Here is a 26534-nt window from a genome sequence, read left to right on the forward strand (position 1 = left end):
CACACACACACACACACACACACACACACACACACACACACACACACGAATGAGGAACTACTCCTTTCAAAAGCGTCCTAAAGCCATGGGAAGACTCCTTAAAGCCAACCAGGTTAGAAGGGACCTTAGAAGTTTGCTCAGACTCTAGATCCCAGCTCACTGCTTCAATGCTCCTTACCGTAGCCACTCACTCACTCAAGTCTCTGCTTGAACCTTCCCGGGACACAAGGAAGCCAGCCTCACAAGGGAACCATCCCACCACGTCTGCTTCCTGAGTTTCCACAACGCTCTGCCTTCCCTTCTGGTGTACAGTCCATTCTGGCTGCTTCTCAGGTGTGTAAACTTGACCCCCAGTGTGGTATAAGATTTCAAGGTCAAGGCCTCCTGGAACCCAACATACTGGGGAACACTGCTGTGCTGAGCACAGGCCTACCACACGTTGGTTGAAGTGAACACAGGACCCACAATAAAGGGAGCCTAGGAGTGGAAGGGGAGGGGGCGGGGAGGGCCTCTAGAGAAAACGGTGAAGACCTCAAATTAGAAGAGACAATGAGAGCACAGGGGCATCTCCAGGTACAAAATGCAGAAAGATCCCCATCCCCCTTAATAACAGCTACATAAGAAATCTACCCTATGGGGCTTCCCTGATGGCGCAGTGGTTGAGAGTCCACCTGCCGATGCAGGGGACATGGGTTCGTGCCCCGGTCCGGGAAGATCCCACATGACGTGGCGCGGCTGGGCCCGTGAGCCATGGCCGCTGAGCCTGCGCGTCCGGAGCCTGTGCTCCGCAACGGGAGAGGCCACCACAGTGAGAAGCCTGTGTACCGCAAAAAAAATTAAAAAAAAAAAACAAAGAAATCTACCCTCAGCAGACAGAGGACACTTCCCCCTCCGCCCCCAGAGCCTGGGCCAGCACCCCAGGTGGCTTTAACGGATCCAATCCCTTCTTCTTCATGGGTGTTGGGGGCACAGACACTCACCTGTGCAATCTTGGCATCATCCTGCAGCTTCTTCAGCTTTCCCTCATTGTTGAGGATGAACTCCTTCAGCAGTGTGTTGTGGTCATGCATGGTGTACTCCCTCTTGGTCAAGTCCATGCCCCTCTGCAGCTCCTTGACGTCCAGTAAAACATTCTCAAGGGAGACTGAAGTAGAGAAAGCAATGTCCCCGTGACTTCAGCCGGGAAAGTCAAAGCCACAGTGAGTCTGGCTGATGAGCCAAGTTCTCAGTGGGTTTCTAGGGTTACGCAAGGCCCTTAGCTCTAGTCTCCGGCCTTCAGTGCAGACATCCTTTAAAGTGCTCACCATCAAGCACTGCATTAAATCCTTTACCTGCACTAATTCAGTTGCACCACTAGCCCATGTTGCCAACGAGGAAAAGCAACACAAAGAGGCTATGTGGGCTGCCCTAGGTGACACAGCTAGGAAGTGGCAGAGATGGAGTTTGGATAACCAGCACAGATCCCAAATCCTGTGCTTGTTCCCAACTATTGCATTTCTCTTACTGGAGATGATAACCTATTGGTTGGCCTGTAGGGTTAGAGGTTCCTTAACTGACAGGCCCAAGAGCTTATCCTCTACCTGACTCTTTGAACTCCTCTGCACTTCTGTGGCTCTCCAGCAGGGGGTAGCATTTTACCTACTGAATTTTTAGCTGTACTGTCCACAGGGACCCAAAGCAACTCTGACCAGCTTCTTTTTGCTAAACAACCCTTCCGTGCGTCAGAAGGGGTTATTAGCACAAACCTTTCCATCTGCAGTGTGGCCACCCACCCAGAGTGGATTCACTCCTGCAGCCTCCTGCAGGAGGTCTGGGCGCCACCTCTGGCTCCCCACTGCCTGACGCAGCTCTGCACATGGATGGATTACGGAACAACGTAGCATGCTTTTCCCTCACTAGACCCACACTGTTATTCATCTTTGACTCCTCAGTGCTTAGGCCTGTGCCAAGTACAAAGCAGAAACTCAGAAAGGTTCACTGGATAAAGGAAGGATTGAGTAAATAAATGAGTGAAGGGATATGGAATCCATGTCAGCACACCTGGGCCCCAGAGTGAGAATACAGAAAACAAGTCAGCCAGAGAGTACCTCAATCTCCCCATTTTCCTCCACTGACTTTTCTGAAATGACACTTTAGGGGAATCTCATTCGGGCCAAACAAAATGTGCTATAGGAAATTTTTTTTAACTTTTTTTCTTAATTAGAATGGTGATGCTAAAGAACCCCTCATTTAGACAAAGGGAAACTTGAAAGGAGGAAAACCACTCTACCAGAAGAGAAATCCTGGTAACTGCCTAAGTAAGCCCCGAGCCCTCAGTAGGTCTGGCACGGCCTGCGCTGCACAGTCCTCTGTAGTCAAAATATCATTTCCTCCTGCCTCTCAGCCTCCTCTAGGGCTTCAGCAGCGTCTATCCCAGTAACAGGGCACCATCTCATTCATTAATTCACTCATTCATTTGTTCCCAACCATCAATTTGCCAGGAGCTAAGGAAATTATAAAGATAAATAAAATGATTATACCCATACATGAACAGGTTGCAGTGGACATGCAAAATGTTGTGATAAAATTTATTGTATCTTGTATGAGAGGCTTGTATGGAATGCTCTTGAGTAAGAACACAGAAGCAGCAGCCATTTACTCTGAGGAAGGCAGAGAAAGTCTTGCCCTCAGAGATTCAATTCGCTAAGTCTGGGGTAGGTCTCAGGAATACAAATTTACAATAAACACTGGCTGCTTAAGATCATCATTTGAGAATCACAGCCTGTATCCAACTCCGAGGTCAATCTGCATCTTGTTCCTTTTTCTAGGCTAATGTTCTTTTGAGAGGATGTGGTACACTGGACAACATACCATATGAGAAGACTATCTGAGTTCAAGCTCTGTTTCTATCGTTTTCTACCCATGTGACCTTGGGCAAGGCATTTAATCTATAAAAATGTCAGTTTTTTTCATCTGTAACAGTACAGCCCAACTATCTCAGAGCAGCCGATGATTTAAACGAGAAAATGCATAACTGTCATAGCAAAGTAACAACCAAGAAGTACTGATAATTTAACTTGTGCTCAGGCTAAACACAAAATGTTTAGAACGGCCACACCTGAGCAAATGGGACAGCACAAAATCTAATTCAAGTGTTTGTTGAGGGGGGTGAGTCTCAGAGTCTCTCCTTTCAAATGACAGCAACAGAATAAAAAGGGCAACAGATGGAAGAGGGAAGGCACATGAAGCCCAAAGACCTGGATCTTTATAAAGAGAACACTGTCCTCTTCACGTCCATGTTTGTTATTGCTCCCAGGTGCGGGCAACACCAGAGGCGATGTGTTTCAGCTCAGAGCCTCTGACGTTTTAGCCTCCCCTTTGTAGAGGGGTTCTGAAGAGTGTTGTTTAAGCAGGGAAGGGTTCCCCCATGATTCAAGGCATTCATACCCAAGAGTAACATTAAGAGCTGAAATCAAGTACCTGAGGCAGCTTTCTCCACGTAATGAAGCTCATTATAAAATAGGGACACTTGGTGATATTTTTCTTTCACGACATTGGATATATAGTGCAACAGTGTTTGCTTTCGGTCCGTTGACTTTGTATCTAAGAGCTGAAAACCAAAGGGGATGAGGGTTAGAGTAACAGATGATGGGAGAGTTACCTGCCAGATGATGCTCCCCCGCTCAGGATAAATACCTGAGCACAGGTGCCCCAGAGCGGAGAGAAAACATTCCCACAGGAGAGTCAGCTCTGTTCTCGGGTGAACCAGCCCATGGATTATTAAGTGACAAGAGGACTTCCTGACCAGGGGACACGCTCAACTTTAGGGACGACTCTAAGCATGAGAGCTGTTCACGCGTCTCTCCTCACGTGAACTCCCCGCCCCCACCTGCTCCACCACCTCCCTGACTTACAAGCAGGAAGACTCCAGTTTCAGTGCTCTCCCAAGTGAAGGCCAGAGTAGGAAGTGAGGCTGGAGCCGGGAGTGTGCATAGGTGTGCACAGGTACACCTATGCCATAGTCCTCACATCTGCTCAGCCCCACTTACTCCCCAACTCAAAGCAGATGTGCGTAACGTACGTACCATGGCCTTCTGGGGCCCAGAACTGTGACTAACTAGACAGTCCCTATCAAATAACCATGTACCCCCACACCGGGGGCTGGGGACTCCAACCACTGCCCAACCTGCTCCCGTGGAAGCCACGTCTGCCAGTGCAGCCCGGGGGACAGGGCTCCATAGAGCATTCTCTCTAGTCCTGTTCCTAAGTCAGGTGACTCTGAAAAGCAGAGCACCCTTCTTCATCCAGGAAAAAAAAAAAAAAATTTTTTTTAGAAAACACAGAAAAGTATAAAGAAGCAGCTCAAGAAACCTTCCTAATTCCATTCAACCTCTCTGTTAATATCTTAATCTACTTCCATTCGGGGTTTTTATCTCCATATTTTACCTAGTTAAAAATCAAACTGTACAGACAATTTATACCCTGCTTTCTTTCCTAAACACAAAATTACCTATTCCTTTGAAAACTCTTCACAAATATTCTAACAGTTGAAGAATAGTTCACCGAATTAACTATCATTACAGCATATGTAATCATTTCCCCAAATGTTGAATCTTTACACTGTTGCTAATTATTTGCAATTATAAATAAAATATAGCACCCATAATTCAGACTCCTGAGGAAAGATTCCTAGAAATGGAAATATTGGGTCAAAAGGTATGAGTATTTTTAAGGTTCGAAGTGCTTGCTGCCATATGGCGTTCCAGAAAATTTGTACCCACTGCTCCGCCCACTAGCAGAGAATCTTCATCAAAACATCCCACCCCACTTCCAAGAGCAGACTCTCTCTGCTCCAGGGCTTAATCTTTGCCAGCTGTTTTGTCTCTCATATAGCTCTTGTACTTCTTTTAAACTCTGAAGTTTAAAAACTCACCAGATCTAAACTCTGAAGTTTAAATCCATAAACTGCTCCTCGTTTACTGCTATTCATATAGTTGCCAAGGGCCAAGATGATCTGCAAAGAAAGAGAGAAAAGAGAAGTCCATCGGTACAGCATCCCAGGCATTCCCAGGCTGAGGAATGCAGCTGACAAGTCAGCTCTTCCATACACGTATAAGAGGAAAACTTCACTTGCCTCCAGAATTTTCTTGAGTTTTTGGGACGACTTTATAGAGACAGATGCTGCTATAATTGAGTGCAGTTGCTAGATTCCAGTCAAAGGAAAGAGGAGGGGGAAAAAAAAGACATGTTAAAAATGGGAAACTCCGATTGAAAACTAAAACTTTAATACAGAAGAAAACAGACCTGCATTTAGAACTTAAAGCCTTAATGCTGAGATTCTATTTTTTCCTAAACATAACAATTTTAAGTTGTCCTGCTAGGTCTTAGGTAACTAGAGCATTACGTGTAAGCTCTTCTCTAAATAGGAAGTATTATCAGAACTAGCTTATCATAAAATCTGTAAGCAATGAGACTTAAGTTAGGAGTCAACAGCGTCTTCCAGGAGAACTCAATAGCCTGCCCACCATCTCTAATCATGTAATACAATTCATATTTTTAAATCAATGGAGCTAGCCAAGAACAAAAACAAAACAAAACAGCAAAGAAATATAATCACCGTGCAGAAGTTCTCAGAACATATTTTGGACACACATGCTACTATAATCAGTAATTAACAAACATTTATTTAGAAATAGAACTGGGAAAGAACTATTTATGATATTCATAAGTCTCTACCAGATTAACACAAAGGAACAAGCGATGGTTAGCTATTATTTCTACGTCACCACAGTGTACTGTAACAAACTTCCAAGGAAGAAGACCCCCATGGCAAATTTAACGCTTCCAATGAAAGTCAATAAGCCTGTTCACTAAAGATATGAGATGGTTTGTAGAAATGAAGTTAAATTTTCAGTCTTGGTAACCCAGCCAGAGGACTGGTACCCTGAGGAGGGGACCAAATTTGAGAAAATTATTCTCCTTGTCCTCTGTATTGAGGTGTCCTTTAAAATCCAAAGGATATCTGTAGACACAGGAAATGCCATTCTCTAGGGAGAAGAGCAATATGGAATGGGGAAATTCACCGTTTTCAATTTTACTTGGCATACACAATGAGAAAAAGAGGGTAAAAATAAAAATGCCATGTCGAAAGTTCTGGAAAGAAGTCTTAGAGCCCATGACATTAAGTGCAATTCTGTGAGAAAGTTAAAAGAAAACAAAACAAAACAAATGCTATCTGTTTGGACCCCTTCCCTTGCCAGAGTTGGTCCACTCACAGGAGTCAGCATCTGAATACTTTCGGCAAAGTTCCCAATGAAGGCCATGATGGTCATCTTCTGCATGAGCCTCTCAATTTTACTGAACTGCATCATGAACCGGTCTTCATCTGACAAGTTTTCCAGGGGCTTCCTTTCCCGCTCATAGAGCCGCAGCACTTTTACCTCATTCTCAGTTGGCAAGAACCTCATCAAACACTCTACAAAGTCTACAGGCAATGTCTTCAAGTCAAATCTGAAGACAGAGGTGGACATGTCAGTATTAAAGAGAAAACCTCCTCCCCTCTCAGCCACACCTCCACCTGGTCCAGATCATGAACCACCATGTCGATGAGTTGATGCCCACAGCTGGACGATGCCTACAGATGTGAACATGCCCCTTGGTGCTAGCTCCTGACCGTGCATCAAGCACGTTCACTGGTCCTTCCTGGAAACCTGGACCTTATCACAACTGCCACGCTCAGTTTTTAGGCTATTAGTATAGCTCTAAGCCTCTAGACATCAATAGTAAATGACAGCAGGTAGAAGCAGAAGGAAAGCTGAAGTATCTGGTGGTTAAGTGGTTCAAGGACATGTTTTTTTTTGGCCTGTGAAGTACTGCTAATTAAGGAGATGTAATATTATACACACAATTACAGAATATCTGATGAACTCTGTAAAAGATTTCAATTAAACCAGTAAGTCTGGGATATTTTTTCTCCTTTAGAAAAAAAATGCATCCAAATGCCTGTACTATATGATGTTTTGGCTTAAATGCATACATCCCTTGAGGGAATACTCGGTCTTTGTGGACCTATACTCCATCTGAACTAAAGAAGTATTTACTACAGTCTCTATTCTATTCTCTGGGCAATCTTTGTTCAGCAATAGAATTACACTTAATCATCATGACAAACAAGATATGTGAAGATTAAAAACCAGAATTCATACCAGGTTGCAACACTAGAAATCAGAACAGATGATAGGATGCACTAAACTACTAGCTTATGATCCCGGCTGAGGACATGAAACTGGAACAAATGATTTCTCAGTGTCTTTTACTCCCCTAAGAATCTCTGATCAAAATTTATGAAATACCAATTAATGATGAATTAGTTCCTAAAACATCTAATAACATCCTTATCATATATGAAAGTCACCATGACTCAAAGAGTAGAAAGATTCTTCTAATAGAAGAGTAAATAAAATCAATGCCTTCTCTGCAGTTCAAGGATTAAAAAAAGAACTAAACTTGCTTTAAGATGCCCTGAAAGGGCTAAGGAGCAACTGGAATCACATTCCTATTATGAGTTAAGACAAGCCTCTGTCTCCTATTTGCATCTGGCATTGGGTTGAATCATTCCACAAATGCCATCAAATTTGTACTCAGTGAATCTGGATAAAATTCAGATACTCCACAGAAAACTGATATTTTCTCCCTTTTCTCAGCATCTGCAATACTTCTCTCAACTTTCCTTTTATGTAAGCATTGCTGCAGGCATATGTAAGAGAACAGACCAAGATAATAAACGATGTCACGATCCAGTTGTTATTCTTCTAAAACAATTAATTACTCATTCTAATATAGCACCCCCGAAGGTCATTTCTGGTCCACCTCTTCAGCGTTACCATTTTCATTCTAAATTTACTAGGATATAATCTTTCAGAATGCCCTGAACTTACACATGAATAGCTTTACATATTTCATCCGCGGTCTTTCCAGCTTTCCTTAAAGTTATGGCAAGATTTTTAGCCCTATTTGCTTCTAGTAATGTCACTTTGTTTGACCCCTTCTGCGTTATCTTCTGTTTGCTTGAAGAAAGATCAATGGCAGGACCTTGGGCTTTTGTCTTAAATATTTCTTCAAATTCATCTACATTTAAGTCCTGGGTTGGAGAGGAATGAAATAGGCAAATTAGATTATCCTTAAAAATGAAGTCAGGAAGCCACCATTTAGACAGTTTCTTAAGCATCAAAGAAGTTACTTTTTCTACTAAGTACTGATACTTGTCTTGGGCCATGGCTTGCTCTATTTCTCTATTTGTGTTAGTGTTGTGTGACTTATGCCACATATACAGACAAAAATGTCTAAAGTGGACAACTGTTTCCAACCAGTTAACTCAATTGCCTTTCAATTACTGCCTTGTAGGGATGGCCAGCACAGACTAAAACTATCCACCAAACCAGCTAGTAGGCGTGATTACTCAGTCCTTTTTCACTTATAGTTCAATAAAGGGTTTTTATGCCCCTTTATAAATTAAGGGCAGAGATTGTGTCAGATGTACATTTTGTGACATACAGTGAAAGATGTTCAAAACTATTCCATTTTAATGTATAATACGTTTTTAAACGTAGTTTTAGAAGCACCTTACAAAATAGCATCCAATTTTATTCTCCTTTTCTTCTTTACATCAAGACACTTAAAACACTAGCTTTTATTGCAGAAACTTTCAGGTTAACACAGCACCCATTCTGGCTTTGCTGCACAGAGAGGGCCCCTTGTTTCTAACCCATGAGAAAGATACCTCCAGAATTCGCTCATCATCAATTTCGTTGAAGACTGTGCCATTGATCTGATTTGGCTTCAGGGCAACCCAGTTAAAAACTGGCATTCTGAATTTCGTCTTGATTGGCTTCTTAATTTTCACAGCTACAGAGGTCAGAGAGAATGAAATTAAGATTCCACCAAAACCCTCGAGAACAATCCGACAACAGTCCTTGCAGATGACACTCTAACACTGGAGGAAGGCTAGCAAGAGGTGGCCAGGTGTTTTAAAATATGGAAAACATCAGGCAACACTGTGGCCAGGGCAACTTGAGGTCATCATTTGATACAACAGTTTGTTACAGTTGCCTAAGAGCTGGGGTTTTGCTTTTATTTTTTTAATGCAGGCAACTGGGTGGTTGAAATACAGTCACAGTGTCAGGACAATGCTTAGGACAAATAAAGAGTTGGGGAATAAAAATTATTCTTTATATTATTAGATAGCAGAGAGGGCAAATACTCTGTGTCACTTAGTTTGACACTGGTGAATGTGAAGTCGCATTCTTACATCCTAAATTTCTGGCTCTCTAACACACATTTCCAAAACAAATCTTCAAAGATGATCAGAGACTGCAGACAATGTCTGCTTAAACCACCAGGAATGAAATGTCAAGAAGGCTGACTTCCAGCCAGAGCAATACACTCCTGTGGATGATTTCAATAATGGGGATGATATTGGCTGTTGAGAGTTATTCCAAACAGACTAAGGGCCACAAATGGCCCAAAATAGAATGTTTAAGAAGACAAAAGGGGTACTTAGAAATCTGGATTTGTATTGCTTTCTGGAGAAGGGCCACAGTCCCCTCCCCCTCTCTTTTAAGTGCAACCTCTCGCCAGGAATCAGCTACTGCTGCAACTAGAAGGTAAGAATGCACCCATTAAAAATACTGAAAACCTCTTAATAGAGAGGAAGGGTCCCACCTTTGAGGGGATGGGGGTGGGGGGGAGTGCCACCTCCTCTTACTTTGGGGAAATGAGCTAAAAAAGGCAATCCACTAAAAATTCCATTAATTAACTACACACCATAAAGAAGTCTTCCCAAACCAATTCGCTATAAATATTCACCGTCTTAAGTCTGTCTCAGGGATGCCCACCACACTATTTGGGAAGGGAGGGAGAAGGTACTCAATGCAGAACAAAAGAAATGGAACACACAACTGGGCTTTTACCTGGCTGCCTGCCTTACTGAAAAAAACGGAGACAGTGCCTCTCGTTCCTCCAGAGTTACAAAGACCACGTAAACAGCAGGAATGTCATCTGACAAATCCACACAGAAGCATGCAGGAACACAGAAACACAGCTTTTGCCAAAACAGGCTTTCCACCACCAAATGTGACACTTCACTCTCTACTACCCAACAGTGTCCATTTCTGTCCTTGCTACCCAGGAAAGCCCATGTCCTCCAGGGGACAAAGGACCAGACCTTCCTCTAGTCTGGCACTTCTGCAGAGTTGAGGGAGAAGAGGTGGACGGGAGCGGGGGTGACAGGTCAGCGCCATCTGGTTCCATCATCCCTCCACAGACAACGCAGGCCTCAGGACACTCCCTACAAGCAACTCCCTGTGCAGCCACCCTACTTTTAACTCTTTAAGCAAGATTACGTATAAGCCTGAGATCAGAGCACAGGCCAAAAAGTTCTCTTCTGAAAGGCTGCCCTGACTCTGACTGGGGAGTTGGGGGGCTGGGTTAGCAGAGGCGGGGTCTATAGGTGACCATGATACGCACCATGTTCCCAGTGTTCAAGCTACAGGAAGTGGCTCTGCGTGGGTGGGTGGGTGTTCTGTGGAGAGAACCGATCACCAGAGGAAGGGGACTAGGAAAGCAGCACCCAGCAGCTTTCCCTTGTTCTGGGGAGGAGCCTTCCTCTCTCCCTCAGGATAAATCTAAAATCCTAGGGACTTCCCTGGCGGTGGTCCAGTGGTTAAGACTCTGCGCTCCCAATACAGGGGGCACGGGTTCGATTCCTGGTTGGAGAACTAAGATCCCACATGCCACGGCGCATGGCCAAAACCAAACAAACAAACAAATAAAATTTTAAAAACCCCTAAAATCCTTCTAGCGTTGAGGCCTTAGATCCAACTTTTAAAACTAAACTAAAAAACATTCCTTTCCCCAGGGAGAAAGGAACAGGGCACCTGAAACCCAGGATGCCTGCTCCAAGGGCCATAACCTCTTCTATAGGTTCAACTAAAACATGTGGGCAACCCTGGAATCACAGCAGCCAGCCAGCACCACACCTCCCCGCAGACACAGAGCAGATGCAATGGCTCAATGGGAGATGGGGTGGAGATGTCAAGGCACAGCGTGACCCACAGGAACACAGGGCAGACACTCAACACACTCAGGGAGGAGCAACCTACAGAAAAGCTTGATTGGCCCGTCTTTTGTGGAAGCAGAAAGAACAAAGAAAATACAAAAGAAAAATTAGATACGGTTAGCGTTCGGCGGCTCAGCAGTCCACACACTCTTAGCAGAGAATTCCATGCTTCTGGGACACATCTCACAAGGCAGCACAGAGCCAAAAATTCATTTCCATTCAGACCTGCCTTAAAGACGCCCTTTTTATTTTATTTTTAAAAATAACTCTTTTTTTAGAAAAGGGGGAAAAATGATTTCGTTATAGTGCTGCCAAAGAGTCATACTGACCTGTGCTAGGTATTCCGTAAGACATAAACAAGGTTAATGAAAAGATAATCAGCTGAAGTCCCAATTCTCACTGTGAAGTTCCAAAGCATATTCTTCCGAAGAGGAACAGCAAAGGTTACAGACTACCCAGGGGTCTGTCAGTGATGACCTGACCAGGGAATGGGAACCAGGTTGGTCTAACAGATTTGAGGAGGTATGCCTTACACTTCAAATGCACATGTCACACTACTAATATATTCTGTATAAAATGCAAAGAAAAGTCCACAAGATAAACTCAGGGGACCTCCTCCTGGTCCCCTGACTTGGTCACCAAGAAGACACTTGCTCATTGCCTGCTGAAGAGATAAGACATCCATTTGCCTGTGGATCTAGGGGTCTAGTGATGTCACAGGTTTTTGGCTTCCTGGGGGGCCCTTGGCATATTATCTCAGCTGTCTCTTGGCTCTATGGGGACATCCTGATGCTGTCTGCCCTCTTGGTTCCAGAGAGAAAGTGTTACTGAATACACTGGCAAAACATCTCACAAAATGGGTTACAACACTAAGTGTTAACGGCCGAATTAAGGATGGGTAATGAAAAGAGATTAAAGGCCTTGTAGAAACTACCTGATCTCAAGCTATCAAAGACTCGTAAGGATTTTATAATCCTTATATCTTGTAAAACGCAACATCTTGTAATTGTTTAATGGACACTTATGGCACTGAAGAGGAGTTTCTTCAGTCCACATACAGTCCTTCAAATTGCATAAGACACAAAGGGGACAACTTCCAAATGTAGGAATCCTGAAGAGAGCAGTGAGGGATCAGCTGAACACAGAGCTTCACACTGTAAAACTGAGGCAATCACTGGAGCCAACAAATTATAAAGATTAAGTAGGAGGAAGAACCCAGGCAAAAAATTTAATGAGAGAGGCCAAGACTCGTTCAGAAGGGAGTCCTGGACGTGCACATCTGAGACTCTTGGCTCTTCTCTCCGCCAAGGCAGTTCTGAGGTCCAAGTTGGAGCCCAGGTGAAGGGAAGTAGAGGCCGTATCGCACATTAGGTTTTGTCAGACAGAAAGGAAGCAGGACCAAAGGAGAGACACGCTCATGGTGAGCGCTCCTGGGAGGCTACAGGGAAAGCCTCATCAGTGGGCCCAGATGCACATGACAATGACACTATCACTGAAAACAGCCTGTTGATGTAACAGATTCCTGGGGCTCCTTAAGAGGTTTTCTGTTTGTTTACGTTTCAAAATCCAACAGTTTCATGATGACGCTCCTTTAACTTTTGTCCTTCAGAAGCAATAAAATTTCTAGAAGAAAGCGGTAGACGAGGGAGACCTTGAAAGGTCCAAGTCAGTCATTGGTTTACTGCCAACATGACTTTGAACGGGCATCTTGTTTGACAGTTTTATAGGAGCTGGGGTGGAAGTAAACACCACAGATCTGATGTGGAACATGTTTGTTACAGGTGCTTTATTGGTGTCGAAAAGGGCTTCAGTCACCAGGATAAATTAGTCCTAACGACTGGCTGGTAAAGCTGTTGATGGGATGGACATGCTAAGAGATGGAGGCTGGGAGATCATTTACAGCTGAGACCATCATTTACACTCGGGGCAAAAGGCTCTGAAAACCACTGCAGCCTTGGAAATGAGACCATTATTGTGCTAGTTCATTAGAAATAAGAGACCTCACGAAGGGACTAAAATGGTTGAGGAAGCAGAATTATCTGATGTCACAGGAACGGCTTGGCAAAGCTCAGAGCAATTCCAAACGCCAGGGGAACACTCCATGACTGGGAAAATGACTTGCGGTATTTTAGAAAAGAGTAAAAATTTATTTTTGTGAGTCAAAAATAAGAACTTATATTTCAAGACATTAGAGCAACTCTCCCCCTCTCACCCACACCCGCCCCGTTTCATCTCTGGTGAGGGAGGGATGCCGCATTCTATCCTGGGCAGTGGAGCATTTCAAGGCAAGAAGGTACTGCTGGTGGTAACGCTTCCCTTTGAAGCTTAATTCCACTGTAGTGAATTGTGATGCCCTCAAATGCTCGGAAGAAATGCCTGGAAGCCTACATCAAGCAATTAACACAGAGAGGCATTTTCCCCTTTTATAGATGCCATCGAAAATAGCCTCAAAGAAAAGAGCCATAAGCACTGAAAGCACGCTGTGTCAGAGCTTGGACTGTCATGTTTTCTGAACCCATGAAAATGCACTGATCCCTAAGAAGGTAACCTGTCTCTCTTCCCTTCTCTAGGTGGGGAGAGAAAAGGTAGGAAAACGGTGTGAGATCAGAACTTCCTGTCAGGGAAAGAGTGACAAAGGCTACTGAAAGAAAAATGCCTCCTGTGCACAATTTCCCCTTTACTGGCTGCATTAGCAGGAATGTTCTTATATTAAGAGGAGACACATGTGATGTTGCAAGAGACCTGGATTTTGAAAGAATGGCCTGGACCCTCTGGAGGTCAGACAATTGAGTATTTGTATTAAATATCTGGGTCTTAAATCTGCACTCTTACCTGCTAATCCTGAGTTGAAAACCACTGTGGGTGAAGACGTCCCGGGCAGCGGGGGTGCAGAGGGAGGAGGGGGGGGCAAAGGGGGAGCCGGCACAGTCTCAGCTGCAGGACCCGGGAGAGGAGGCGGGGGCGGAGGGGGAGGCGGGGGAGGGGGAGGGGGAGGTGGGGGAGGGGGCATAGGCGGCGTGGCTGGACCATTTCGCGCTAGCAAAAGAAAAGAAACAAATCGACTTTGAAAACAGGGGAACGGTTTTTCCTGCAATATGCCATGTGTACATAAAGGACCTGAAAACAAACACTGAGGAGGACAAAGGGTTTTTTCCCCAAAGACTACAAAAATGTCCTCGGTAACAAATGGGGAACATTCTGTGCCATGTGTGAAATGAAGACGTATACCCTTCATCTCAAAAGGTAAAAGTTCTTAGAATCAATCAATAAAAGAAATGCCAACAGAAACAGACAAAGGACATAGATGAACCGTAGGTAAAAGAAGTACAGATATCCCAATGCTCTACCTCAGCTCTCTCGCCAAGGCTTCCTACCTGCTTCAGGTGTGTCTGACAACAGAGGCAGTGGTGGGGGAGGAGGGGGCAAGGGTCCCGAGGCGGCAGCCCCCGTCACTGGCCCCACAAAGTCACCCACCGCCACTTCGGACCCCGTGGGCAACGTGCCAGAAGCCACGACCGGCAGGATGGCGATGTCCCCATCCCCTTTCTTCTGAATTTTAATGGTCCCTTGTTTCTCCAGCTCATGAATCTTTTTTTCTAGGGTAGACTGTCTTTGAATGGCTTCTTCTTTCTCTTTGACCATTTTCCTTAATGTGTGAACCTGGGTATTTGCATCTTTGTAGATTTCCTGCAAAAAAAACCCATGGTCAAGAGTTGGTCTTCACATGACATTCGTGCCTATTACCGTTAGGCAAATTGAGGATAAAGAAAATAACAAAAAAAAAAAAAGGAAAAAAGAAAAAGGATACTTATTTTATATATATATATATATATATATATATACACACACACACACACACACACACACACACATAGGAATTCTATGGAACTCAGCCAGAACTTATAAAGTCCCATTCGTTATCAATTGTTCACTGGTAATGCATGCAATACATTCTAGCAGTTGTTACTGTTGAGGTAATTCTTTCCATTAATAAATACAGCTAAGTCAGTTTTCCCCACAGGTGAGGAGGAACAGGGCAGAGATGACCCAAAAATAATTTTCTAGCTGACTGTGGAATATCCTGAGGGTATTCTGGTGGTGCAGCATGTTTTCTTTTCACTTTTGTTAAAATTCATTTGTTACTCCTAGATACATATCAGCTAACAGTAGACAAAAGGTCCCTAAATCAGACTTGGACCGAAGTCAGACTGGGATTAAAAATCTGCAAATCATGGAATAATCCACTTATGAGTAACCAGCGGCTGACTGTTTTGAATGGATTTCTCTGGCCTTCACAATGCCCCCTTGACCAAGCTCGGGACAGCAACTGTTGTAACGTTTTCCAAAACAGGCCAATGTTTCCCTCCACTAATTCCTTATTTCTGTCTAGGTTCTTCACAGAAAACAAAGAAGTTACAATTTTCAATTCAAAGGCTGTCCTGGTTCCTTTTATAAGGGGTCCACAGAGGTTCCAGTGGAAGGAGTTTATGGAACCCACTTGCTGGGCCTTACACACGTGATCTCTCACCACAAACCTCCAGCAGGTAGGGAAACATTCTTCACACCCTGTCTATTATTAACAATCTGAGAGTCTGAACTTGAATTGAGTCCATATGCTACAACTCTGTCTCGATGCAGTGCCAGAAAATAAATTTCCTAGAGTTAACTGTAGGACCTGTCAGAATATCAAGCAACACACACAGACATGATAACTATCACATAAAATGTGCCACGTCATTAACGGCCATGTAAAGGCAAGCCATTTGCCTAAAAGCCCTCCAGGCATTTTAGTGTTTTTATGTTCAAGCACATGGATGGTGCTCCGTAAATACCTGACCTGTAAGGTAAAACAATGCTAAAGCCAAACAAAATAGCTGGAATTATCTGATAATAAAATGGACTGATTTTGCTTTTGACTTTTTTCTTTCTCTCTCTCTTTTTTTTTTTTTTTTTTTTTGGTGAATGCCAGTAGGTCTTGTCTATGTTGTGATTTCACCGTTTCCATGGCAACTACCAAATCTGGTTTCAAGCAGAAGCAAAGCAAAGAAATACAAAGAAGTCCAAGTCCTAAGAAAAATAAATAAGTGGCATGAATTAAATCCATGCTGTGTTTTTTTTTTTTTTTTTTAATAAGGGAAACTGTAATTTGTTTTCTCTCACCTTGTGAGTGTGTGTGTGTGTGTGTGTGTGTGTATTTCTGGTATTGGGCAAGATTGAGTTTTTTTTTTTAATATGTTGGGGCTAGGCGTTTATTAATTAATTAATTAATTTTGGCTGTGTTGGGTCTTCGTTTCTGTGCGAGGGCTTTCTCTAGTTGCGGCAAGCGGGGCCACTCTTCATCGCGGTGCGTGGGCCTCTCACTATCGCAGCCTCTCTTGTTGCGGAGCACAGGCTCCAGATGCGCAGGCTCAGTAGTTGTGGCTCACGGGCCCAGCTGCTCCGCGGCATGTGGGATCCTCCCAGACCAGGGCTCGAACCCGTGTCCCCTGCATTAGCAGGCAGATTCTCAACCACTGCGCCACCAGGGAAGCCCCCATGCTGTGTTTTTATTTCCAACCAAACGGGTGATCCACAGAATTCACTCAGACTCGTCCAGATGGGAAAATACTGTTGCTCCCAAAACCTGTGATAAGGAAGTAATGAAGCCCCAGCATTGGAATGCACACATATGTGAAGACATACGCTAACTATGTGTACTTTTCATTTGAGTTTCACCTCTGAAATGGTTCCAGTAAATATGCCGCATCCGTGCCTCCCTCTACTGTGAACATATGCGGGTCCTATCTACTAGGCCAAAGCTACAGCGCATGCCCTGCAGTGCCCACCTGGTGTGGCTACCATCATCACACTTACCCGAACAACATCCAGCTCCTTGTTCCTCTGCATGAGCTGCTTTTCCAGTTCCACGATCTTGGACATGGCTTCATTCTCTGTGTCTTGCAGTTTTTCTGACAACTGTAAAGTTTTGAAAGGGAAGATGTGTCACAACAAAGGATCATTCTCATCAGGTCCTTGGTTTTCAGAAAGTGTAGCTCAGAGACCACTAGGGGCCCATCAGAGTCCTGCATGTGTTCCCCAAGTTGTTTTCTGAAAATGTTAATATTTATAAGATGGTGCTGAATACATACTTGTTTCTAAGAGGAATTCATTTACAAGGGATCCTTAATAAGACCCGTAAGTCAGCTCCTTAGTGTTTTGACATACACAGTGTGTCTTTCTCCATTTCTGCAGGGGCCAGCGAACGTAGAGAATAGTAGGTGAGGGAGGAGGTCGAGTCACCTTTCCCTCCCTAAGAAAAGGCCATTAGGCAAAAGCTTTTGAAAACTGTTGACCCAGAAAACTTGGTTTTGTTGTTGTAAGTCACCAGTTGAAAAAATACTACTGCTTGTTTTGACTCAAACTATCCAAATAATAAAAGTCATTTTGGAGGGGTAGTTCAAATAAACAGGTGGTTACTACAATAGCAGGTTATGTAAGTATGGTCATGCAATGCCAGCTAAGGCTTCAGAGAAAGATGGGGTGAGCCATGAGTGAAAGTTACTTTCCACATAAGGCTCTAAAATTGGGCACCTTCTGATTTCTTACATCTCACTGAGAATAATCACACATAAAGAAAATCAGGGAGGCAAGGTAAAGAGGAAGAGTGGAGATTTATGCTGACCAAGTTCAGAATATAATATAAATATTTTAAGGGAAGAGACAAAAAGAGAAAAAGGAAGAGCCTATAAGTGCTCTCCTAAGCAGGTACCAACTGAGTCAGCACAGCACTTACAAAGGGAGGGCTTTTGGCAACTTGGCTAAACCACAAGCCATGAAGATGCCCCTTTTCAGACTGATGGGAAAAGAGGAAGGACATTAAGCACAAGTAATACTCTTAACTAAGAAAATGCAGAGAAAAATAAATGGACCGTTCAAAGAGAAAAACCACATCCTTCCAAAAAGAGACAATTCCTTTCACAATCAAGGACACTTTCAATCAGAATTCAGTAAAAGGATGTGGTCCTCACAATGTCTGGGTTTTAAGACACACCATATTCCTGTTCATTATACTGAGAGGACACTTCTTGCAAGAAGAGGATATATGGGAAAACTTGCTGATTTCCTTGAAAATGCTACCGTTGAGATGAAGCTATTTAGAACTTGAGTGCCCATGAGGCAGGAAAGTGAAGACCCGCATCATGAGGACACTAGATCAGCCCGTCCACAGCCTGCATGGACACATTTGGTACAAGATGACTCACATTCAGAAGAAGATACTTCTTCACCAAATGGACATATTTTAGTTGCATTTCTCTTCAGGTAATGCCAATCTTCTAACTCTCCTGTTCTTATAACTAAGGTGGCCAGGGAATCTGGACGCAGCAGAAACTGAGCAGTGAACGAAGGCAATGGGTTCCACTTAGTCGTAAGTAACATACCTGCCTTCGTTGAAAGAGCCCAGAATGGCTTCTGATTGCTCTCTAGCTCAAGTTGCATCTCATTCCTAGACTCCAAATCCTTTCCTTAACTGCCATAAAAGCTAACATCTGTTCTGCCTTGCACCTAGCTGAAACATTAGCCATTTTTCTTTTTCTGAGAGGTAGTTACATGAGAGATGTTTTCTTCCAGTTCTTCCACCCTCTCCAAAGCTGCATTCTTGGTTTCCGCGTCTTCCAGCAGAGCTCCCACATCAAACACGTTGTCCAGGTAAGCCTGAATCTGTACCTGCAGCTTGTCACTCTCAGTATGTTTCAGCTTCTAAAAATCAAAATGCAGGAGAACGTGGTGTTAGCATATCTGTGGAAACACAACATAATTACCCAAGAGCCTACATGTTTTTGTTTGTTCCTTCCAAGAGAGTTTTTTGTTGGTTGGTTGGGTGGGTGGGTGGTGGTTGTTTTTTTGGCCATGTCACGAGGCATGTGGGATCTTAATTCCCCAACCAGCTATGGAACCCGGGCCCCTTGCATTGGAAGCGTGGAGTCTTAACCACTGGACCACCAGGGAAGTCCCCCAAGAGAGGGTTTTGTATCTCATTCTCCTTAAGAGACCTCTGGAGTAACCATCTAAGAGGGTACCATCAGATTACTTTCTGGTGCTTACTGTCTCCCAAATACACACACATTTCCTCCCTAATCCTTCCTGTAGATATATTCCCCATGCAGATATATTCCACCCTAAAACATTTTTGATGCAGGTGAAATCAAGATAACAGAAAAATCAAAAGGGAACAACAGGGCTTCCCTGGTGGCGCAGTGGTTGAGAGTCCGCCTGCCGATGCAGGGCACATGGGTTCGTGCCCCGGTCCGGGAGGATCCCACATGCCACGGAGCGGCTGGGCCCGTAAGCCATGGCCACTGAGCCTGCGCGTCTGGAGCCTGTGCTCCGCAACGGGAGAGGCCACAACAGTGAGAAGGAACATCAGTCACAAGTAACATAAAACTTGAGGGGTATCTGTGTGGTAGAGGAGATTAGAGTGGGTGGTATCTTGCTTGGGTAGTGATGGTAGTTCTGGTTGAGGGTGAGGGGTACATGGGAGTAGAGGAAGACACTGATACAGCATATTAGACTCGGGGATTATTTTAGCACTAGTTCCTAGAACCCATCCCCCATAATTACTTGGCTAAGACACTCCCCCAACATGAGAAGTTCAGGGCTCCCAAAGCACAGATCAGGAACCTTTCCCCCATTCACTGCATTCTAGGGCCAGGCATCCCAAAGGAAGTCAACTAGCTCTAAGGTAAAATTAGAGGTCAAGTAAATCAGTCAATCCTTCTTACAAGTAGCATAAGTCATGTCTTTCCCTGGGGAGCAGATGAGTGGTTAGAATAATATCTGGCACATGGATGATGCCAATACACATTTACTGAACAAGTCAATGATGACTTACAAGGTTGGGTTTTTGTAAACTAATGAAGCATTTATATATTATATGCTTATGTTATTATTCTTCTAACCACTTCTATCAAAGACTGGAACCAACAGACCAGGAAGTTAGAGAAATACAGAGTTTTGGTAAAAAATCAAATTTTTAAGAGGAATTCTACTCTACAAATAAATTCTCAGGACAACAGATTTTCTCCTAGGTCTAATCTAGAATTCTACATCTTAGCTGTCTTGAAGAGAGTATGTTCCATCTTAGTTTATGAGTCAGAACCGAAAAAAAAATTCTGAACAAGGGCAAAGCCTAGAAAAGAAAATGAAGAAGCAGCTTAGCAGGATTTTTCACAAGATTCACAGTGAGTAACAGGCGCTGATGTTACTACCTGTTATTGTATCCTGGCGCCTGAAATGAGCTCTGTGCAGCCACAACAAAACTGACCCTAAAACCCCATTAGGAATACACCCAACTTTCATTCAAATATTGCTACTCTCAGGACATGTGGAGAAAGAGAAGAGAGGAACCCTGATTTCAAAGTAGAAACAAACTGTTGAATACAATATTCTGTCAAAGATATTAGTCATTCTTTAAATAGGAAAGCAATTCAAACAAACTTTTCAATGGAAATCTTCCATGGTTCCACCTGAGTAGAGTCTTTAGACAACATTAGGCCAGTCTACTCGAGGGCAGCCCAGCTGGTCTGATAAACAAGGCCATGAGCTCAAGAGTAACCAACTCTGCAACTCCAGTTTGTGATAAACTGAGGGTACCCCCTGTGTAATCCCTGGCTTCACTCGAAAGGGAGATGGGCAGGTGAGCTCCGGAGATGTTCAAGGGAAGTATTTCTATTTTCTTCACTGTTAGAAACAGGCTTGAAATTGAGGTCAACAATTCTTGCCCTACTACTAGTGGCCTTTCAAATTCAAGCAAATTATTCCCTACACAGAAGGGAAAACAAAACTGCCTGAGTCAAAAGACAAGGGCACATCCTGTGCACACACAGCTACTTAAGTCTGTTTATGATTTTCACATCAACTTTGTTTTTTAGGCAAAGAAGTTCAGGGAACTGGCTGAGCACTTCTGTAAGGGAGCAAGAGAAAGAGAAACTTTAGATCCGTCTTCTCTCAAGAACTAAAAGCAGAATTTCTAAAGACACAAACACTTTAAGCAGAATTTAACAGCTACATGAGGAAGTCTCTAGTGTCCACTTCCTCATTATTTTTTGATGCTCCAAGCATTTATTCATTACTCTACAGCAGTCTTGGTTTGACTTTCCCAGAGCAGATGGAGTCCAAAGAGTAACTAAGAATGCACATTGCCCAGCAGCCCGGATGAAGGGTATAATGAGACTTGACCCAGACAGAGTTCAAAAGCAGAGGAAAGCTGTAGCAAGGCTCTAAGAAGTTATTTGACTCCAGTACTAAAAGGCTGCTGGCAGAAGACAATAGGCCCTAGGAGGTCTGCAAGAATCCAGCTTCTCTGGCAGATCACATCACTCAGATTGGTTCTTTTAACTAGCACTACAGCACCTGATTGCATGGAGCCTTAAGTGTTCTTTGGTCATTATGGAAGTGCATCTTTGAGGGTAGGCAATAAATCAAGTCTCATAATGCAACTAAAGGTTACAGCTATACTTACATCCAAGTATTCATCCAGGCCTAACTTGGTAAATTCATATTGGAGGTGAACTCTGAAATTCATGTCTTCTACTGAATGGACTACAATATTAATAAACTGCATAGAGGCCACCTGAAATGAAATTGTCAACAGGTTAGATGAGCTCCAAACTTGTTTTCTCAGTTTAATCATAGTCACATATTTTCAATTTCACAAATCTAAGCTCACTTACCAATTTCCTTTTCCTTTGTTTCATTGGGTCTTTAAAAATATTTTACAATTTTTAAAAATTCAAAAGTTATAGAGGTACCACAATAAGATACCACTTCATATCCACTAAGATGCTATCATCAGAAAGAAAGATAATAACAAGTGTTGGCAAGGATGTGGAAAAACTGGAACTCTCATCCACTGCTGGTGGGGATATAAAATGGTGCAGCCACTTTGAAAAGCTTGATAGTTCCTCAAAATGTTATTCAGAGTTACTGTGTGACCCAGCAATCCCACTCCTAGGAATATACCCAAGAGAAATGAAAACATACATCTGCATAAAAATTTGTACACAAATGTTCATAGTAGCATTATTCATAATAACCAAAAAGTAAGGGGAAAAACCCCCAATGTCCATGAACTGATGGATTACACAAATGTGATTGCATTCGTGTGAAATATCCAGAATGGGAATATCTACAGAGACAGACAGTAGGTTAGCAGTTGCCTAGGACTGGGGGTGGGAAAAATGACCGCTAATGGGTACAGGAATTCTTTGGGGGTGGGGGGAGGAGGCGGCAACAAAATGTTCTAAATTAGATTGCAGTGATGATTGCACAACCCTACAAATACGCTAAAAATACACTGAACTGAGCACTTCAGATGTGTAAGTTGGCTGGTATGTTAATTGTATCTCGGTAAAGCTGTTTTTAAAAAGTCTTATAGGCATATAGAACACACTCAGTTATTACCAGTACATCGTAGAAATGTGATAATTATTACAACGAAGAACATTTAAATCACCTGTAATCACACCACAAGGTAATCACTTCTAAAATTTTACTGTGGGCCCCGCCATACCAACAGGACAGTAACAGAGCTTCTGACCCATCTTTCCATTTTAAACAATCAATCAGTTTCTATTCCATAAAAGCCCTGGATTTGCTACATTCTCCCCACAACTGCATCAGTGGCTCTGATCTGCCACAGAGAAAACCAGTCCCCAGCTTAGTAAATAACAGAACAGAGTTTAACGTATCTATTTTGTTTTCAGTAGGGACAGTCAGTTTATTTACAGTGAAAATATCTCACTAATGCTTTCCCTCTATGGTTACCCAGAGACTTGCAAGGAGGTATGACTGTGGGACCCACATTCACACTTACTCTGAAAACTGCCTCCCTCTTCCTCTCTCCCCCAAACCCCACTTTTTTTTTTTATCTTGTTTAAATTGTTTTTCTCGAGTTAGATTCTTCTTTGAGTATATGTTATCCATTGGGTATCTGTGGAAGATGTGTAAACTCTCTAGGTTACATGAGAAATCTATCACCATTTACTAAAAAATTACGTCAGTTGCTATGGCTCAATAAACTAAAAAAGATTTTGTCACTTTTTTGTTTTCTTTTGCCCACTAAAAAAACATAAATACATAGAAGGGTCTTGTGCTACATTTGAAGCATTTATATTATGTTTTACATGGAATATGTTGTTAGGGAAGTTGTGCAACTTAATTGCATTCCCAAGACAGTTTATGAAAAGCCTCATTTTCTGGAAAAAACAAATATGGCTAGATTTTGGCATCTTTCCATTTCTCCTCTAAAGCGGGTCTAAGTGATCTATTGAGTGTTATACTATGCCGAAGAGGCAACTATGTGCTAGATGGCACATGACTCGAGCACATATATATACTCGAGCACACATATAGTATATCCATACACTAACAGCCTCTAAATAAGATTCTCCAATGCATGTTCATAGGAATAAATGAACCGACAGGAAATATGCTCTCATTTGTCAACAGTACAAGTGTTGTAAAGGGCTTAACATCACTATAATTTCAGTGGAAACTCAAATGGCAGAGAGATCTGGTAGGTATGATAAATGAGTGAAGTGGGACATGTGTAATACAACAGGGAATGGTGTGGACTGTGACAGACTGGAAAGGCTATCTTCAGACTTAAGGAATAGGGACCACTTGGCTCCAGCAGCTGATACTCTACGAACAGGGACCTAGCGTTACCAGAACTTTTTAGTTCTCAGGAAAATCAGAAATCTGTCATTTAAGGCACAATTTCCCAATTTTTTAATGGAAGGATGTCACTGTCAGACTAAACTCACAAGCCTGTATGTATGTTGGCTTCAGCCTGGGAGGCTCCAGTTTGCAATGTCAGCTCTAAAGGAACAAATAAGTTCCCCCTATGAAGGCAGAGGAAAGATCCTGGTCAGGTGAGCCAGGGCATGACTTCTTTACATATTTGTCACCAGTGCAAAAGTTAGCCTTAAACTCTCCAAAAAAATCCCAATAACAAGAACGAAAAAGTCAATGTAAAAGTATTCCTTGTTTCAAATTTATTTTTTACCTTTTGAAAAAGTACCTATACATATGCTTTATGGAACAGAAAAGCTCTGTAAAAGATTTCAACCGATACTGATTTGGTAAGGGGCTGAGGACTACAAAGTATATAAAATTTGAGGACCCAGAAAACATTTTTCATATAAAAGTGTTAGAAATCTGCAAAGCTATGTTCCATGTTTTATCATCACTGAAGCAATTCAAATGAAAACTGCCTGGCATCCCAAGCACAGGTTTTAGAAGACTTGACGACAGAAGAACTGAACAGAATATCTGCTCCAGGCTAGAAGGGATCTGGGAAATTAAGCCCAAGTAGAGAATCTCCTGGGTCCAGAAGTTTCCAAGGTCAACTGAATTAGGTCAAAGAAAGCAGACCTGGGTGTACTCAAGGGTAATCTGGCTCTGGAAATTCTCTACAGTGGATTCCACCTTCAGTCCAGGATTAAGATCTAGGTACATAGATTCAGAAGTACTCAAACTCCTTTTGCTTTTTATACCTGAAGATGACAGTCCTGCTGCTGAATCACACGTTTGCATGTGATTTACCCTGCTAAGGAGACCTGCAGTATGACCACACCCTCACAGAATTACTAGAGCAGGAAATCAAGGGAGGAAAAAAACAATCACTGCTATGTTGGGGGATATATACCGTCAGTTCTACAAACCAAAGCACTTCAGTCTTTGAGAATACAGTCTGGAGAAAACCACTGGCTGGGGTGTGCAAAAGGCAGAATGGTTAACATTCTTGGTTTCTAATTTAAGGATTCTTACGAGCACTATTGACAGCTAAAGCTGGCTCTTGCAGGCATTTGTGCCAGGTGTTAACTTCCTTTTCCCAAAAGCATGGCTTCACCCTTTGCTATAAATACAGTTGACCCTTGAACAACATGGGTTTGAACTGTGTGGGTCCACTCACACGCAAATTTTTTTCAATAGCAAATAGTAGGTACTACACGATTCACAGTTGGTTGAGTGTGCGGACACGGAACCGTGTAAGCAGACAGCCAACTGTAAGTTAACAGGCGGGTTTTCCACTGTAGGGAAGGTTGGTGCCCCTAACCCCCCGCATTGTTGAAGGGTCAACAAGAGTACTGTAATCAGTACTTCTGGCCTTTACTATAGTGTATACATAAAGAATAAAACCACAGATAAATGCCATAAAGATAAAATACAGATTAAAAGAGCAAGTCTAAAATGGATCTTTAGCATATTAAACTCAGTTTCCTATCCTTTATAACATATAATACATATGTATGTATAATATATAAATATAAATGGAGTTAGGAAATAACTGCTAAAAACTGAGTTTGCTTTATTGAAAGTCGTACTGAAATAACTCACCATAAAATCTATGTTATTGTCCTCATTTCTGAAATGTTCCATCAACTTCTCAAAGCGCTGTTTTTCTCCACAAACCTGAAACACACATTATCATCATGCATGTGAAATTCCAAACATAAGCACTCCAAAATTAGATGCAGAAATTTTAGCATTAATAATTATTTCCAGAACATCTTTTTTTTTTTTTTCCTCTCTCGCAGGCTATTTACTTCTCTTCCTATAGTTAACACACAAATAGCAAAGTGAGTCAGGACCAAAGCTCACCCTTGGTTTCTCTTGCATGTTCTCTTGCTATTTTGAAATCCATACCGAATGTGCTCTTTTTTCACTGGTCATCTTTGTTTGTCCCACCAATCCTTTTAGCTGGCATTCAGAATCCCAGAATGTTGTTTATGGTTACAAAGAAAAAAAAAAAAAAAAAAAGACCATCCTTTTCCTTTTTACAAAAGTACTTTTGAAACAGACATGCTAAAAGATTTTAATAACTTTGTATTTAAATTATTTGAGAAGCAGATTCAAAATGTTCATATCATGTCTAACCAAATCAAATAATTTTAAGCATAAACTACAACACAAAAACTCTGGGAGGCTATCTAACCCATTCAAGGTGGGTACAGAAATTTGCAGTAATCTGTAAAGCAGCACTCCAGGGGCCTGAAATACACACATTCAGCTTGAATTAATGCTTTTGCTGAACAGGTGAAATAAGCAGATAAAATACTGTGAACTCCAGAGCCGCAAGGTATTCTGCTTATACGTGGAATTAAATACATGGAGTTAAGAACACAGAGTCAAAGAAAGATTTGTACCAAATAATGACTCTCTGGAGACTTATGCCCCAAAAAATCAAAGGATGAACTTTAATTCTTTCAGTGTCCTTGTCTACCTTTTTTGGAGCAAAGACCTAAACCCACTGATTGATTCATTCCACCTTCAGAAACTATTTGCCCGGACACCCGTGGGCTCCTTGTTATGTTAGTAAGACACAGTCTCTGGTCTTAACATTTTTTGTGAATTTAATCCAGGTTTCACATGCTTAACGAAATTTTCTGATTCCCTT

General features: G+C 42.6%; 1 protein-coding gene across 4 annotated transcripts in view; it reads right to left on the minus strand.

Annotated features, from left to right (window-relative positions):
* Positions 1–26534, minus strand: part of FMNL2 (formin like 2) — a 304003-nt gene that overhangs the window by 11401 nt on the left and 266068 nt on the right. For all 4 annotated transcript variants that reach the window (XM_027131197.1, XM_027131206.1, XM_027131213.1 and 1 more), the window contains exons 10-22: positions 25475–25549; positions 21594–21704; positions 18683–18832; positions 16949–17050; positions 14470–14782; positions 13928–14131; positions 8759–8883; positions 7917–8119; positions 6255–6489; positions 5114–5182; positions 4913–4993; positions 3460–3589; positions 981–1144 (exon numbers count right to left, since the gene is read on the minus strand). In XM_027131197.1, coding sequence (XP_026986998.1) covers positions 981–1144; positions 3460–3589; positions 4913–4993; positions 5114–5182; positions 6255–6489; positions 7917–8119; positions 8759–8883; positions 13928–14131; positions 14470–14782; positions 16949–17050; positions 18683–18832; positions 21594–21704; positions 25475–25549 — 1962 coding nt within the window. The remainder of the gene's footprint in view (positions 1–980; positions 1145–3459; positions 3590–4912; positions 4994–5113; positions 5183–6254; positions 6490–7916; positions 8120–8758; positions 8884–13927; positions 14132–14469; positions 14783–16948; positions 17051–18682; positions 18833–21593; positions 21705–25474; positions 25550–26534) is intronic.

Source organism: Aethalodelphis obliquidens, unplaced genomic scaffold, assembly GCF_003676395.1.
Source record: "Aethalodelphis obliquidens isolate GAN/ISIS:26980383/991018 unplaced genomic scaffold, ASM367639v1 scaffold2, whole genome shotgun sequence".
Lineage (NCBI taxonomy): Eukaryota > Metazoa > Chordata > Mammalia > Artiodactyla > Delphinidae > Aethalodelphis > Aethalodelphis obliquidens.